The sequence below is a fragment of the Rhinolophus sinicus genome, chromosome 8 (genome assembly GCF_057876585.1).
Source record: "Rhinolophus sinicus isolate RSI-liver-muscle chromosome 8, RSI-T2T, whole genome shotgun sequence".
Classification (NCBI taxonomy): domain Eukaryota; kingdom Metazoa; phylum Chordata; class Mammalia; order Chiroptera; family Rhinolophidae; genus Rhinolophus; species Rhinolophus sinicus.
The window spans coordinates 80564997-80581961 of record NC_142508.1 but is presented as its reverse complement, the minus strand read 5'-3'; the positions used below and the strand labels follow the sequence as shown (position 1 = coordinate 80581961).

The 16965-nt window shown below is 34.7% G+C and overlaps 1 protein-coding gene across 1 annotated transcript in view; it reads right to left on the bottom strand.

The window, feature by feature from the left end:
* The window catches only part of URI1 (URI1 prefoldin like chaperone), a 61875-nt gene that overhangs the window by 31120 nt on the left and 13790 nt on the right, over positions 1–16965 (bottom strand). The window contains exon 2 of the mRNA XM_074314978.1: positions 5386–5420. Within this exon, the coding sequence (XP_074171079.1) occupies positions 5386–5420 (35 nt within the window). The remainder of the gene's footprint in view (positions 1–5385; positions 5421–16965) is intronic.

Below are 16965 nucleotides of genomic sequence, written 5' to 3'. Positions count from 1 at the left end.
GCGAGTGAAACCCTGTGCATGCCGAATATTTACAGGTGAAGTGTACTGATGTCCACAATTGACTGACTACATCAGGAAAACATGGATTAATGGACTGCGGTACGGACAGGTAAGATACGTGATCAAGGTTCACCTATGCAATTCTTTCAAACTTTTCTGTATGTGTGCATATTTTCATGATAGAATATTAAAAAGGAGATGGGGAAAACATGAGAGGGGATCTATAATCTTAATATTAAATGCAACTGACAAAAAAAAATCTTTGTAAAGAAAAAGTTCTATACCCCTTGATTGAGGCAAGAGATAAACACTCTAATTTCCTTTAAATAATGAAAAATAGCTTTAGATAATAAAAAAGTGAAACATAAATCACTGATTGAAATGATTTTGCTAATTTTCATTTTAGAGTAGGAAGTTGGAAGACGCACAAAATATTGACAAATATTCAACAGTGCACTATTAGTAGTTAAGTTTTGGGGGAGTCAAAAGTTACATGCAGAATTTCGACTGCAGGGGTGTGGGGTGTATCCCTAATACCCACATTGTTCAAGGGTCAACTGTATATGATTCCTCCCTCTTTATTATGAAGTGAAGGACATTTTCACAAATAACTACAGAAATTCCAATCACAAAAGCACACAGACTCTTCAGAAGGTTTGGAAGTTGCTCTGTGCTCCACTGGGGCGAAGGGGAGGGGAAATGGGGTGAAGAGACAAGAAAATGAAAAGGCCCAAACAGAAGGCTCCACACAAAACAGTAGCTGAAGACTGTGTGGTCAGTGAGATGGAGACTGAAAAGAACATGGTTCCCTAATCCACCCATCACTGCAGATGGCACTGATCACCCTGAGTAACTAAGGTGCAGCAGTATTCATGGATCACATAATAAAATAAATCTCATATAAGCATATGGAGTCAAGTCAGGAAATTCATGAGAAATACGCCACAAACCACAGCACTGTTTGGATGAAATAGTTTGGTGCGAATCCCTCAAAAACATCCAAGCTCGGTATCTATCCATCCGTACGAATGGGCTTGAAAGAAGAATTAAAAAAAAAAAAGAGAAGAAGAAGAAATCAACAAATCTTCACCTTTGATTTTTACCTATGTAAGAATGATGGTTTCTTGGTTACCATTCCCCACTGTATATTCCGAAACTAGAATACTAGAAATACTAGAAACTAGATACCTCTTCCCCCAAACAGCATTTTTTATTTAGTTTCCTTTAAAAAATAACAAATGTCAAGTATTTGCTTAAAGATTCCTCTCTCAAACCTCACATACTCAAGTGTTTCAGAAATTGTATGTCCAAAGTTAAAGCTGTTCTTTCCAAAATTAAACATCTGAACAGTATAAAATACCATGCTCTCAGTGATGTGGCCATTATTTAAAAAAAAAAAAAAAAAAAAATGAGTACCAAATCTTATTTGGTAAAATTCAGAAAATTAGACATTTGATACACAATGAAGTTTATGGGAACAAAATAAAGAATTAAAAGCAATTAATGATTGAGAACAATCTCCAAAGTAAAGTATTAAAGTGTACATTCTGATTTCATTTTTATAAAAAAGGATGAAAGCATAATATATAAAAACATGGATGAATACACACACGCATACACATACACATACATACACACCTTATGGAAACAATTTCTGGAAAGATTTGCAAGAAACTGGTTAAAAAAAGTTGTTTACAAAAAAGAGAACTGAAAATTGGGGGCGAGGGCAGGAGGGGAACTACCCACCATTCACCCCCCTTTGTACTTCTTAAATTCTGGACGACATGGACATGTTGCCTAATCTTAAGTTTTTTTAGTTTAAATTTTAACGTTAATATAGAGACTTTATGTATTAAAGATAGGTACTGAAATATTTCCAGGTGGAATGATATGTTTTAGATTCACTTCACAGTAGTTGGAGGTGGGCACAGAGGGTAGGACAGTCTCCTTAAATGGAACAGTTTAGGTGAAGCCATGAGCTGATAATTACGGAAGCTCAGCGATGGCTACATGTGGGTCCACTGTACTACTGTCACCTTTTGTTTGAAAGTCTCTATAACTGAACGTCATTTTAAAACATTCATGTAAAGCTTTAATAATATTGTTCAGAAAGCCATTTCTCCACCGTGATAAAAGATGGTAATGGCAAAATATTCAGGAATATTTACAAAGCTTTGGCTGTTTTTTTTGTTTTGTTTTTCTTTATTCACCTGACAATTACAATTTTCAAAAAAGATTTCAGAGCCAATACTAATATTGACTGAGTGCCAGTCTGGGTGTTCACGCTACGAACATTATCTCCCTGGAGCTTCAGTTAAGTAGGATCATCATCGTTTTACAGGGAGAAGCTGAAAAGCGGAATAATTCACCCAAGTTACAAAGTTAGCAAGTGACAGAATTCAAATGCAGGTCTGTGACTCCAAATCCCATGTTCTTTAGGAAAGAATTTAAAAGATAAAAAATTACCAATAATCTACAAACAGAATAATCAGCCTCTAGTGGATCAAGCATCATATCCACATTTTATGAGAAAACAGTGTGTGGATTTTATAATACATGATTTCCTGAGTTAAGTAAAAAGGATTATAAGAAAATAGTTGCACTAAAAAAATTTTTAATCTTCACTAAATTGAAAATCACTATTAGCTCTAAATGTGTATAAATTTTCAACTATTAGGATCAAACATTTCCTTTTTATCTGTTATTAACAAAACAAATACTATAAATGTCTAGGTCACCAAAGTTCTGGGAATTAATTTTCTAGAAGAAATTTTGAGGGGCAGATCCTGTTGTCCCAGGCATTTTTACTCCTACTTTTTTTTTTGTACAAATATTTTTACTTCCTGTCCTGTATTTTTTTAAAAAACTAAGATTTTTGAAGCCTAGAATATTCATTACTTGTCCTTTAAATAATTCTTTAAAGGTGCACAAACAAGCCTAAACATCACTAGCATAAGAATGCTAAAAAACCATGTCTTTTGTTGTCCTTATTACATTAGTATGTAGCCATAAAGAAGGGGAGCTTAGCTCTACGAATTGCATTTTAGACAAGGCTACCGCCAAGGGTTAAAAAAGAATGAAAGGCAACATGCTTTTAAAAGCAGTGAGTGAGACCCCCTTAAGAATGGCTCCAGCCTCTGCTCCGGCTTTCCAGCTCTCCGCAAATAGCACAAAATGAGTGTGATTTCCCTGGTTAGTGTCCGACTATGAATTCCTCCATGGCAGGGTCTCACTTCCAACAGCAGCATAATACTGGCATATGGTGGGAACTCAATCACTGTTTATGGAATTACAAGAATAAAACCACCACGAGAATTCCACAGTGCTCCTCCCCCTTAGCGATCCCCTGGCTTTCAGAAGAAGGGAGACACTTTGGTTTCAGGGTTTTAATATAATAAACTAGTGAGTTCACTGGCCATTTAGGTTCTAGCAATATCAGATCCTCACAAAAAACAAACAGAAACGTCTCTTTCCTGGGCCATATGAGAAATGATTCAGAGGAAACAGCAAATTTGAAGTGGCAAGCATTATATATTTTAATTTGCAATGTACAGATACGGTGTTACACTCGTTTCAGACATGTAGGTAAATATGCTTTTACAGTGCGGAGCGCTGTGGAGACCTGGCCCCTGAAGGTCACGTGACCCTGCCCTGCCATGAAGGGCACCTTTCCGTCTGTCCGCGTCACGTCTGTCGTCTGTCAGTGTCACCAGATGCGGGCACTGCTGCAGCACGTGTATGCCAATGTGTTATATATACAATTATAAACTAAAAGTTATACATAAAATTCAACTGAATGTTTATATATAAATTATGCCGATTTGGTCTTCATTTACTCAGACATTTATCAAGTGCCTAGAATGTGCCAAGCACAGCAGGAGGTGCTGTGGCTGAAAGGAGCAAACACATGCCCGTGAGCCTTCAAGGATTCTCAGTCTAATAGGGAAAGACTCACAAAACAGACCTGAAGCAAGTGTTATTCACACATTTGTGTAAATTAGTATCTGTTCTGAGTGAGTCCAAGCTTTTACTAATTTCCTGAATTCCTTACCAAAACCGACAGAGAGAAGTCCGCATAATAAGACTTCCCCTATGAATAATTTGTAAAATGCTTCACTTTGACCTAATTAGCCAGGGTGGGGGTGTGAGGGGGAGTGTAGTTCTTTGGCCAAGGACTTGCATTTCAAGTTTTAACTTGGATTGAATGTATAATGAAAAGCGAATGGGCCGTTATAGAAACGCTGACAGACACCAACAGTGCGTTTATTGAAAATTAATGAAGTCCCGGAATTTTTATTTATAAAGTGGATATTATTGGTTTTAGATGATTTTCCACAAGCCAATAGTCAGAATGTAATAAGATGATGTGTACAGATTACACCGATTTCCACTCTTATCCACTGCTTGCAGCCTATGTGCATTTGAACCAAAAAACATTTGATATACACTAACTATAAATTATTTCCTTGGAGATCTCTCAGGCATGAAGAAAAAGCCTCTTAAAATAAATTTAAAATATTATATGCTTGGTGGTGTATAACCAAAGGTTTAATCTCACCACCAAAGGGGGCAGTAACCGTGATTTCGCAATAACCCTGCAGACAATAATCAAGACAGCTCCTGTTGTTCTCAGAGTCAACCTTCGTAAACACAGCATGGATAGACTGTAATTTGATATCTGTAAGATCAACAGCTCGACCGCATGACAACTCATAATACGTATAAGATTTGATTCACTACTCAATTGAGCGTTTTCCTCAGAAGACATGGGAAAGTGTGTTCTTTACCAAGCACTGTCCTATTAACTAAAGATTAGCAAGTTGAAATAGACGTGATAGATAAGCTTTCTTCCTCTCTGCACTTGGAAAAAGTACAGGCCACAAAGCAAGCTCTGAGATGTAGGCAATTGATTATATTTTCCAAACATCAGGGAAATGTGCATATTTCCATCATTATTTTAAAACAACTGATTCCAATTATTATTCTACTGTAAAATACAAGAAATATTCCCAAATAGAGTTATGATTAGTCCAGCTCAAAAATGTCTCATAATATCACTTCATAATGATATTAATATTATTCTAACTTAAAAGAAAGGAAAAAAGAAGGCAATTAGAATAAACACAAATGGTGACCCAACTTCAGGAAATCATGGAACATGAAATTCAGTAAACAGTGAAAGACAATATAAATTAGTAGCAAAAGAATTCAAATTGCAGATTACTAGAAGAATTCAACTATGGGGTACAAAAAAAAAATATATATATATATACACACACACACACACACACACACACACACACACAGTACATACTTTATTTAAACCCAAATAAGTGACCTCGTCAGTATTTCAGAAAGGTGATAATAAAAGCAGCTTTCACTCACCAGTGCTGGATTTTCTCTTGGCAGCTAGTGACCACCTGTCATGAAAACAGATAACTACTCATGAAAAAACAGGGATATGCACAAGCTTCAAAATCAGTGCATCAGAAAACGAGAACAGTGGCTTTACAGATTTAACAGCATCTCAGTATACATTTTTATTTGTCAAATGCACGGAGATGTGAATGTTAGTTTTGAAGCAGCACACTTCATCATAACCCTCTAATGCAGGCTGATAACTGCAGAACAAATTACAGCTTTCCAATTCCTACTTTGGTACAAAACCCGCTTCATAACTATTAGATGACACATGATAGAAGATAACTAGTATTTTGTACAATCTACAGACCTGTTTTCAATGTTGTATGTTTTGTAGAATACACAAATGTTACAAATAACAAAAACCACTGTAACATCCACGTTTCATCAGTAAAAAAAAAAAATGACAGTAGTGAAAATATTTTATTTTGTCAGTATATATCCAAATGTTTTCACCTATAATTTTTATTCTGACGCATTAAAAATGAGTTCTGTGATATTTTTCTACAACATTTTCAAGAAGAAATACTTGGGATAAAGAGATGCTCTGAACAGCCCATTTGTTCCCCCAGTGAATTATTATAAAATTTTAAGCATTTCATAGCCAGTTTAAACTATGCTTATAATACTAAAACAATAAAATTAAGTACACAAGTTATTTGTTTCCCTTAGAGATATTTCAGTAGATTCTCAAAATGCTCAGAAAACAAATAAGAACACTAAGCAACAAGGGGGGAAGAAAAGAACATTTGAACAGCAATTTTTAAAATGACAGTTTTCAAAGATTACTAATCATCTGTTTTTAAACTGTCCATTAATAAAAATTTTAAACAATAATCTCAAATATTGTAGCACCACTTTAGAGACAGAGAAACTAAGGAATAAAGGCCAAAGGGCTTAATACAAGGCCACATGCAAAAAGCCAGCAGTAACATCTGGTTTGAAACACACTGCTCTAGTTTACTGTTCTAAATACCGAGACTGTTTCTTGTACATGCTCCATGTTTTAACCAAAAATCACAAGAATGGGAGGAGGGCTGTCACTAAATTTCTCTCTTATAACATTTAATTCCTGCAGTAAATGTCCTCCTTCGGGACATTTTAAATACTAAGGCAGCAATCCTGTAGCAAAATACATGCTGTAATCAGATACCCAGGCATACTACACATTAGCTCAGCATACAAAGTCCATCTCAGAATGAAGATCTCTCAGTAAGTATCAATCACACAGCAACACTTAATAACAGTGGTAATACATAATAGAGTACTGGCTTTACATCTGGAAGAGCCAGCCTAAAACTACATCAATCCATTTCATTGTTTCAGATTTGGCAGTAATTATAAAACAGACAAACAGAATTAAATGTAAATTGAAAAAAAATCTTCATGAAATCCTTTTTTATAAAGTTGCTATTTAACACCCCCATTCAAAGATGAGACCCAAAAACAGGCAGGATGCTTTCCAATCCCAATGCATGTGTTTCCAAGCATGAAGTGAGCCAAAAGCACAAAAAGAAAAGCCCTGCAAACCGTAAGAGCAGAGTGTTCATTAACCTCTACATGATAATCCTGTCGTAGCTGCATATTAACTAGTTACATATTCATAATCATTTACATTATTTAAAGGACCTTCGATGAAATTGTCTATGCAATATCCATTAGTGACAGTGTTAAAGGTTATAGAAGATAGTCTACTTAATGTTTCCAGGAAGCCTTTTTAATTAGTAAATATGTAAATTTGGCACATATGCTCTGTATGTTTAAAAAACAAGTCCCTGGTAGAATGGCATGTATTCTTTCCATCATCCCCCCCACCCCCGCCGCCCCTGTCTACTCTCCACTTTGTTCCAGCTATTTTTTCCCCAACCCACCCTCCCTCGCCCCTTCTCGTTCCTAAAATAGTCTCCCAAGAATAGATATTCAAGGATAAAACAACAAAAATCTATTTCATAACTTACAAGAGAAATATTCACTGCCAAAATATTGCCCTCCATTAAAATCTTTATTAGTTACATGTAGGGTTTGGCACAAGAGACTTTTCAGTTAGGCATTATTCAATTGTGGGCTAGATATTTTGAGAACCAAAGAAATAAAGGAAAAGGTGAAAGAGGCAGGCATGAAATGAAAATAGCCTTCTCAGGGTATGTCTACAATTACCTTTGTTTACATGACTTACAGTCCACCTACTTCCAAAAACACTTGAAACCAAGCAGTTGTATTTATATTTTGAGATATCTTTAGTTTTCTTCTCTTTTATAGCAAGTTATTTTAAAAATTAGTAAATTTCTACAACTTAGCTACCAAGGAAAATTTTAGAAGGAAGAAAATCTTATGATTCAAACCTGAATCTTATTTTTCTGTGAAGTTAAGTAATTCCAAATAATCTTATTTCCTCTGAAAATGGACTTAGATTAATTCCTTTAAATATTAAATAAAGTGACCATAAGATAATGAGTCTGATTCTATAAGCAACTCTTGAAAACCACAGTAAAACAAAAACATATCATTACTTTGTTGTCCTTCACCAAAGCTTATTTTTTTTAAATAAGGTGGATATCAAAGAACAATATTAGTTGTTTTGTAAGTTAAACCTGCCAAAACATGCAACTATTACTCCTAAAGACAAACAAATCTTACTGAACTCCTTTTATTAAAAGAATTGGTTAGCAGGCTTCAACAATTAAAATAACTGACCTAGTAAATTCTTTCATATAATCGCACTTAAAGCCAGGAATTTATAAATAAAATATGTACTTAGGTACTAGCACAGCACAAGACCATAGTAAAGCAAGGGGCCTATGGGCTGATTTACCACTTTTTAAGATACATTCTCTCATTAAGTCTTTACCAACAACTTGGTAGTAAGTCATATGGTACTTTCTTTATAACTCAAAATTGCCCCTATCCTAAGAGTAATAGCAGCAGAGTTTTGCCAAGACTTCATATGCTCAAAATCAAGCTGTGAACAGTTCAATAAGGCAGGCTTTTACCTCTTCTTAAAGAGAGGAAACCTGTGTTCAGAGATGAAGTAACATACACAACGTTACACAAGTGCCCAAGAACTGGTAGGAGAGAAAGGCAGCTTTCAAAGCAGGTCTCTCATCTCCAGGCCCGTACCCCCTGTACCAGGCAGCTTCTAAGCGTCACGCATCTTACTGGGTAACCGAAGAAAGGCAGCTGTTTCCATCTGAAGTCTCTCTTAGAACACCGCTGCTACCTCTCCCCCACTGCTCTCAGGAACCCAGGCACACACAAACGAGCCCTTGCCAGTAACGACAGTAAAGTAAGCAAGCTTCAAGTCACCAATTCACTAACGACAATCCTTATTCCAATGCCTCATACGGCTCCTGGCCCTCTCAAGGCAAGCAACTACTGTAAGAATGAACAACAAACTTCCCAAGTCCATTTCTGCGCGCATTCACGCGTGGTGCCTCTGTATGCGCGTTTAGGGGGCGGGAGTAGTGGGCCAGCCCTGTAACTACTATCACATCTCCTCCTAGTTTTAAAGCACTCAGAACTAATCGAGTTAGAGGTATAGGATGACACTGACAGACAGCCCACCCAGCAACCTCTTTTTCTTTACATCAGCGGTCAGCTAACATACATGCACATTCTCTTACAAAGGGTTAAAGTAATATTTGATAAATTTTAGAATAAAGCACATGGAATACAAGAATAATAATCCCTTTGCTGTTTTTCCTCAGAAGTGACTTTTTAAAATTACTTTATAAAAGAATGATTTCACATACATTAAGATCTCTGTTCCTTATTTCCACTTGTGCTATTTATTTTGGAAACAGTCCACTAGGGGGCATCAGCCATGAGATTTCCATGTTAAATACAGAGCCACATTACACTGGACTGGAGCAGAAACCTAAAAAGGCACGTGTGCAAGTCTCAAGTGACTTCTCTCAAAAATGCTTCACTTCACTTCTAAAACTCTTGTCACTGTATTGCAATTGCAATTCTTCCTGTGTTGGTTAATGTATAATAACACGCCGAGGCCCTCACTAATCAGAGCTGTCTGCATTGACACGGTTTGCTTCTCTTGCTAGACTATGTCTGCAGGACATATCATACAATTTCGGGTTTTAACGCTGCTGAGTCAAAAAGGAAACAGTACCCGCGGTGACTACAGCACACTGATACTGGACATGCACTGGTTTCTGACAGTCACTTAAACGGCTGAAAACAATTTTGTAAAGGACACACTGTCAATTAATTAAATAGATATGTGAATGTCATTACCGAAGTACGCAAGAAGTGTACTTGAACAAAATTAGTAAAACATTACAGGTCTTTTAAATAAACCTCTTTGCAAAGAAGGGAAGAAATGACCACAGGTTCCTAACAGAAAAAAATTGCAATAAACTGTAATACACTGAGCGTTTCTGTGTAAAAATTTTAAACAAATTTACTTTCCAAATACGCTGAAAAGCAAAAATACCAAAACTGCTAGCCAAAGTTAATTCCAATTATATAGAGCCTCTTGTTAAAACACTTAAATGTTCTTATTCAAAAAATGTAGCTAAAATGAAATCAAAATAAGCTTCTTAACCTTACTTTTATATTTAGCTCAGTTTTCTCCTACATAGGCTTCTAACATGTTTCTAATATTCAAACCCAGTCCCGTTTTACACAAATATTGACCTGTGTGTAACATGCCTGTGAAGCTCTCCCCCCAAAAAACAATTCATTAAAGACTAAATACAAACAATAGAGTGTGCGGAGTCACAACATAGTGACACTGATGAAACCGAAGAGAAAGAGGCCATTCCAGGGAGAAGGGGCAGGGGGAGACCACTGCTTCCAAAGGAACAGGACCAAGAGTCGGAGCTAGAGGTAACCAACAAACATAATGGAAATTGAAAAATATAATAAAATCTTAAAGCGCTGAAAAATAACTGAAAATCTGTAATTACACACACAGCAAACAGATCTTCCAACATAAAGGAAAATAAAAATATTTCACACAGAAACAGAATCCTGCACCAGCAGATTTTTCCCTGAAAGAAATACAACAGGTAATTATGAGACATGATGAAGGTGTTAGTCAATGCTAAGGTGGTAGTCACTGCAATAGGTCAGTGTATCAAATCAACACTGTACAGATAAACATACACAATGGTATATGTCAACTATATCTCAATAAAGCTGGGGGGGGGGGAGAAATACTACAGGGATTATTCAGAGCAATGCAAATGCAGAAAAAACTAAAAAGCAACCGTACAGGTAATTTTAAAAAATGTAAAGATGAATCAATATTGATCATACAGAATGATTAATAAAATGCTGTGGCGTTCAAAACACATAGGATTAAAAGCATGAAAGCAACAAGGCAAGCGGTGGGATGGATAAATGAATGCATGTTGTGATCTCCAGGAAAAATTTCCTGAGTAGAAAGAATAGTATAAAAAATACAGTATAAATATATAGTATATTTAGTGCTAACAAATATATAAAGTATGGTACTAAAGTACCACAGGAAAAAGAATGTATAATGAACAATAGAGGGAAGAAAATACAATAAGGTGTATTTGATTAAGTCAAAGGAAGGCCCCCAAAAAAGCAGAGAAAAAAGAACATAAAGGTAGGTCAATAGACCCACAATGAGGTACCATTTCACACGCACTAGAATGGCTAGTTAAGAAAATGTATTAACAAGTGTTGATGAGGATGCGGAAAAATTTGAACTCTTGTACACTGTTGTGAAATGTGAAATGGTGCAGCCACTGTGAAAACAGTATGGTGGTTCCTCCAAAATTAAACACAGAATTCCCATATGACCCAGCAGTTCTACTTCTGGATATATACCCCAAAGAATTGAAAGCATGTTCACAGCAGCATTATTCACAAGAGGTAAAAGGTGAAAGGAAGTAACCCACCCATGTCCATCAATGGATGAATGAAAACAATATGTGGTATATACATACCGTATTTCCCTGAAAATAAGACCTAGCCAGACCATCAGCTCTAATGCATCTTTTGGAGCAAAAAATAAGACCGGGTCTTATATAATATAATCTAAGACCGAGTCTTATAATAATATTATATAAGACCGGGTCTTATATCGTGTTTCCCCAAAAATAAAACCTAGCCGGACCATCAGCTCTAATGCGTCTTTTGGAGCAAAAATTAATATATAAGATCGGGTCTTATATTAATTTTTGCTCCAAAAGACGCATTAGAGCTGATGGTCCGGCTAGGTTTTATTTTTGGGGAAACACGATTATATGTTTGGGGAAACATATTATATGAGATCGGGTCTTATATTATAGTCAAATAAGACCAGGTCTTACATTAATTTTTGCTCCAAAGGAAGCATTACAGCTGATAGTCTAGCGAGGCCTTATTTTCAGGGCAACATGGTATTATATAATATAAGACCGGATCTTATACTAATTTTAGCTCCAAAAGACGCATTAGAGCTGATTGTCTGGCTATGTCTTTTTTTCGAGGAAACACAGTAAGTACTATGGAGAGGCAATTCTGATATAGTCTATAAAATGAATAAACCTTGATGACATTATACTAAGCGAAATAAGCCAAGTCACAAAAAGTCAAATACTGTATGAGGCCACTTATATGAGATATCTAGACTAGTCAAATTCATAGAGACAGAAAGTAAAATGGTACTTACTGGGGGAATAGGGAAGGCGGAACCGGGAGTTATTGTTTAATGAGTAGTTTCAGTTTAGCAAGATAAGAAAAAATTTTGGAGATGGATAGTGGTGATGGTTGCATAACAATGTGAATATACTTAATGCCACTGAACTATACACTTCAAAATTATTAAAATGATAAATTTTATGTTGTGCATATTTTATTACAATTTTTAAATAAAAAGTAAAAAGTCAAGTTGAAAGACGAGAGTGAAACTATATCCATAATTCCATTAATTCCAATGGAATTAATTCCAATTCCATTAAACAGAAATTGACTAAATATCTTAGATAAAATAAACAGTTGTCCAGACTGAATTTTTAAAACCATAGTTATATGCTGTTTCTAAGAGACACACTTAGAACACAAAAAGGTTGAAACTAAAAGATAGAAAAAGATATATCATGAAAAGAAGCAAAACAAAATAAGCTGATATAACCATATTATTATTTGACAAGGGAGACCTAAAGGCAAGAAGCACCACTACAGATAAAAAAAATTTCAGAATGATAAAAATGTCAATTGACCATTATTACAGTCCTAAATCTACATGTACCAAATGACATAACTTCAAAATGCATAAAGGTTGAAAAAATAGACAAAAAGATAAATACAAAACCATCGTGGAGATTCTAAATCTCTTAACTGGTAGAATTAGAAAACAAACAAACAAAAATCAACAAGGATATCAGATACTTCAATACCACATTCAATCAACTTGGGCTAATAAACATATATGGAACTCAAAAGCTGCAGAATTTATATTCTTTCCAAGTAAATTATGGAATATTGACAAAAATTGATCTTATACTAGCCATCAGGCAAGTGTTAAATTTGTTTTGCAAAATGTGTTCTCTGACAAGAATGGAATTAAATATGACAATAGAAAAGCAGAAAATACTCAATTTTGTAAATTAAGTAACATATTTCTAGATAACTGTGGGTCAACAAACAAATCACAACAGAAATTAGAAAACATTTTAACTGACTAATACAAATAACATAAAATGTGTGGGTTATCTAAGGTAATGATTAAAGAAAATGTAAAAAAAAATGTGTGTGTGTGTATTTTAAAGAAATATATATATTTTAAAATATATATATTCTATATATATATATTATAAAGAATGGTAAAAATATGTGGCTTTTTCTTCTCTAGTAGCTTTCATCTCAAGAAGCTAGGGAAAGAAAAAAATCACAGCCAACAGGGAATTTTTTAAAGGAATAAAAAGATAAAAGCAGAAATCAAAGTAGAAAGCCAATTTACAAAGAAAAATCAAAGTCAAAAACTGGTTCTTTTTTTAAACAGATCAGTAAGATTGATAAACCGCCAGGAAAACAAATTAAGGGGGGGAACACATACAAATTGCAAATAACAGACATTAAAAGGAGGATGTCACTATCAAACCTACAGATATTAAAAAGATAAGGAGCTAGTATGAATAACTCAAGGCCAATAAATTTGAAAACTTAGATTAAAAGTGAAAATTCCTTGAAAAGCACATTTCCAAAACTGACACAAATAGAAATAGAAAATCCAAACAGTCCTTTAACTGAAATTGAGTCCATATTTTGAAATACCCAAACAAGGAAAATACTAGACCCAGACAGCTTCACTGATGAATTATTCCAGACATTTAAGTTAGAAACAATACCAACAGTATACAAACATTTTTATAAAATACACAAAAATGTGAGCTGTTTCATGAGGCCAGCATAACCCTGAAACCAAGAATTAACACAGGCACTACAAGGAAGGAAAAAATTACAGACCAATATCCCTTATGAAACTGTCAGCCCCAAAAATTAATGTGCCTGTTAAGAAGGACTTCCGGTGGCTAACGGCTCAAATTTATAGTCTAGTAGTGACTGCTAAACAGCAGCTTCTCATGCTCTCTGCGCTTCAGGGAAAAGCTGCACTGAGCTGCCGACCTCCTGCACTGTGCTCCGGCCCTCTGAGCCAACCCTTATAAAGGAGCTCCTAGGCTTGTAAATCAACCAATGGGCTGAAGACCTGCCCAGGCCAACTGGGACTGTGCAGCTATATCCTCATGTGTATCTTCACCGACCAATCGCAGTGACTCCATGCTATTTGGACCAATCAAACTGTGAGAATTTAGTCTTCATTTGCATAGAAATGGGCCAATCAGGGAGGGAGAGGGGGAAGGCAGGCATTCTTCTCTATATAAGCCAGCTTCACCTCTGTTTCAAGAGCTCTGCTCTTGAGCTCTGCTTCAGAACTCACCTTAATATGAAATGTAATATGGCAATATATAAAAAGGTAAACACGTCATAAGCAAGGGGTCTTTCTCCAGGAATGCAATGGGTGTCAGTATTTTAAAAAAACAAATTAATTCACCACATTAATATGTCAATACACATAGAAAAAATATCTGATAAAATTCAACACCCATTCATGGTAAAAGTAGCAAACTAGGAATAAGAAAACATTTCCTTATTTTCATACAGAGTACCAAAAGCCTACAACAAACATCATTTGTAATGGTGAAGTATTTAAAGCTGTTCCTGGGATATGCAGACCTGGATAAAGAAACTTACTATTACTACTTTTATTCAACACTGTACTAAAGGTCCAAGGTCATTAAATAAGGCAAAAATAATAAAATAAAAGCCTAAGAAATGAAAAGAATAAAACTGTTACTCAGACAACATGACTGTATATAGCTATACACATACTATCAGCATATAAAGACAAGCAATTTGAATTCAAATAAATTTAACAGTCAATACACAAAAATCAATTATATGACTACATGCCAACAAAAGATAAAACAGCAAATAAATTATAAAATGCAATAAAAATAAATATCTAGGGATAAATCTAAAACATGTGTAAGATGCATATACTAAAAAAAGCCAATACAAAAAGAAGTTATGAAAAAACTGAATAAATAGAATGATATACCATGGTGATGGATTGGAAAATTTAATATTGTAAACATGTCAATTTTCCCCAAATTGATCTTTAGATTCAATGCACTCCAAGCAAAACCCCAGCAGGTTATTTGTGAGTATTGAAAAGCTGATTCTAAAATATTCATGAAAAAGCAAAGGGTCAAGAACATTAAAGTCAGTCTTGAAAAAGAACAAAACCAGAGGAATTTTACTACTATATATCAAAACCTCATAAGAAAGTATTGGTACAAATATAGGCAAATAATACACCAAAACAGAAGAGAAACAGAAGTACACATACAAGATCACACAACTTTATGAAAAAGACATAATACACATGGAATTAGAGATACGCCTTCGGAACAAGGCTTGCGTGCTAGGAATATGAGCAAAATTCAAACAGACCAGCCCTAACAAAACCCAAAACCAACTCTCACCTGAGTTACATTGATCCACTGGTACTCGGCTGCTAAAAGAAAACTTAACCCCTCTTTGAATGAAGGTAACATCATCTAGAGTCTCTACAATTTTTCATTACAATGTCTGGCATCTAATAAAAAATTACAAAGCAGTCTATGAAAATAAGCAGCTGATGACAAACCAAGAGAAAAAAAAATAAACAAAAACAAACCCTCATTTGATTTATACACCTACAGATACTTTATTATTAAAACATTCATGAAAATAGAGGGAAGGTTAGAGATGTCAATAGAGGGTCAGAATCCATTTAAAATACCAAACCACAAATTCTAAAGCTAAAAAATAAAATAACTGAGATTAAGCTTTAGTAGATGGGTTTACTAGTAGACTAGATAGAAGAACCAAGGATTAGTGAACAGGAATACAGGTCAATAGAAGGTATCTAAATTGGCATACAGAGTAAAAGGAGGCTAGAAAATACAGGAGAGAGAGTAAGAGATATGAGACAGTAAAAATGTCTAATATATGTACATTCAGAGTACCAAAAATAGAGGACAGAGACAATGACATAAAGCCAATATTTGAAGAGTGGATAAGAATTTTCTAAACTGACAAAAATCATTAAATTACAGATTCAAGAAACTCTACATATTCAAAGCAGACTAAACACAAAGAAAACCACATCTAGGCACATAATAATCAATTGCTTAAAAACCAAAGATGAAGAGAAACATCCAAAAGCAGATAGAAGGGGAAATACATTCAAATTCTTCAGGGAAGAAAACAACAAGACTGAAGAAAAACTAACAGAAATGAAGAAAGTCAAAAGATAATGGAATGGCATCTTTAAAGTGTTGGGAAATTAGAACTACCAGCTTTGAATTAAATAAAAGTTAATGTTTAAAATAATAACCTAATATTTTAAGGGGTTAAAAACACATATAGAGGTAAAATATATGACAACAGCACAAATGAGGGAGGGTTAGTTAATGAAATTAAACTAGCAAAAGATGATTTGAATAATTTATCAGTGACAAAATTTCAGAAGAGCAGTGAATACTTTCCTACTAATTTGAGGTAGGCTATAATAAGGAAAGAATCCATATTGTAATCTCTAAGGCAATAACTAAAAGGAAAATAAAAACCATATAACCATATTGCTGAGAGCTTAAAATAGAATATAAAATATTTTATTAACAAAAAAGAAAGAGAAATACAGAAATAAAAACAAATTTGACAAGTGGAAGATATATGGCAAGATGGGTAGAGTTAAACCCCAACTAAGTAATGGATGAGAACATTTAGAACTAATAAACAGATATACCATGCTCACAGACTAAAACTGCAAAAATAAAAGCACAATGAGGTAACATCAGAATGCTAACAGTTAAAAGTAACATTTAACTGAAAAATCTGACACATTATTTTTCAAGTAAGAGCCTAACTGAAATACACTAGTGGTCCCTTAGGACAGAAGGTATGTATCATATGGAAAGAATTGACAAGATTTAGGAAATCAGTGGTCTGAGATGATTCAGCGCAGGC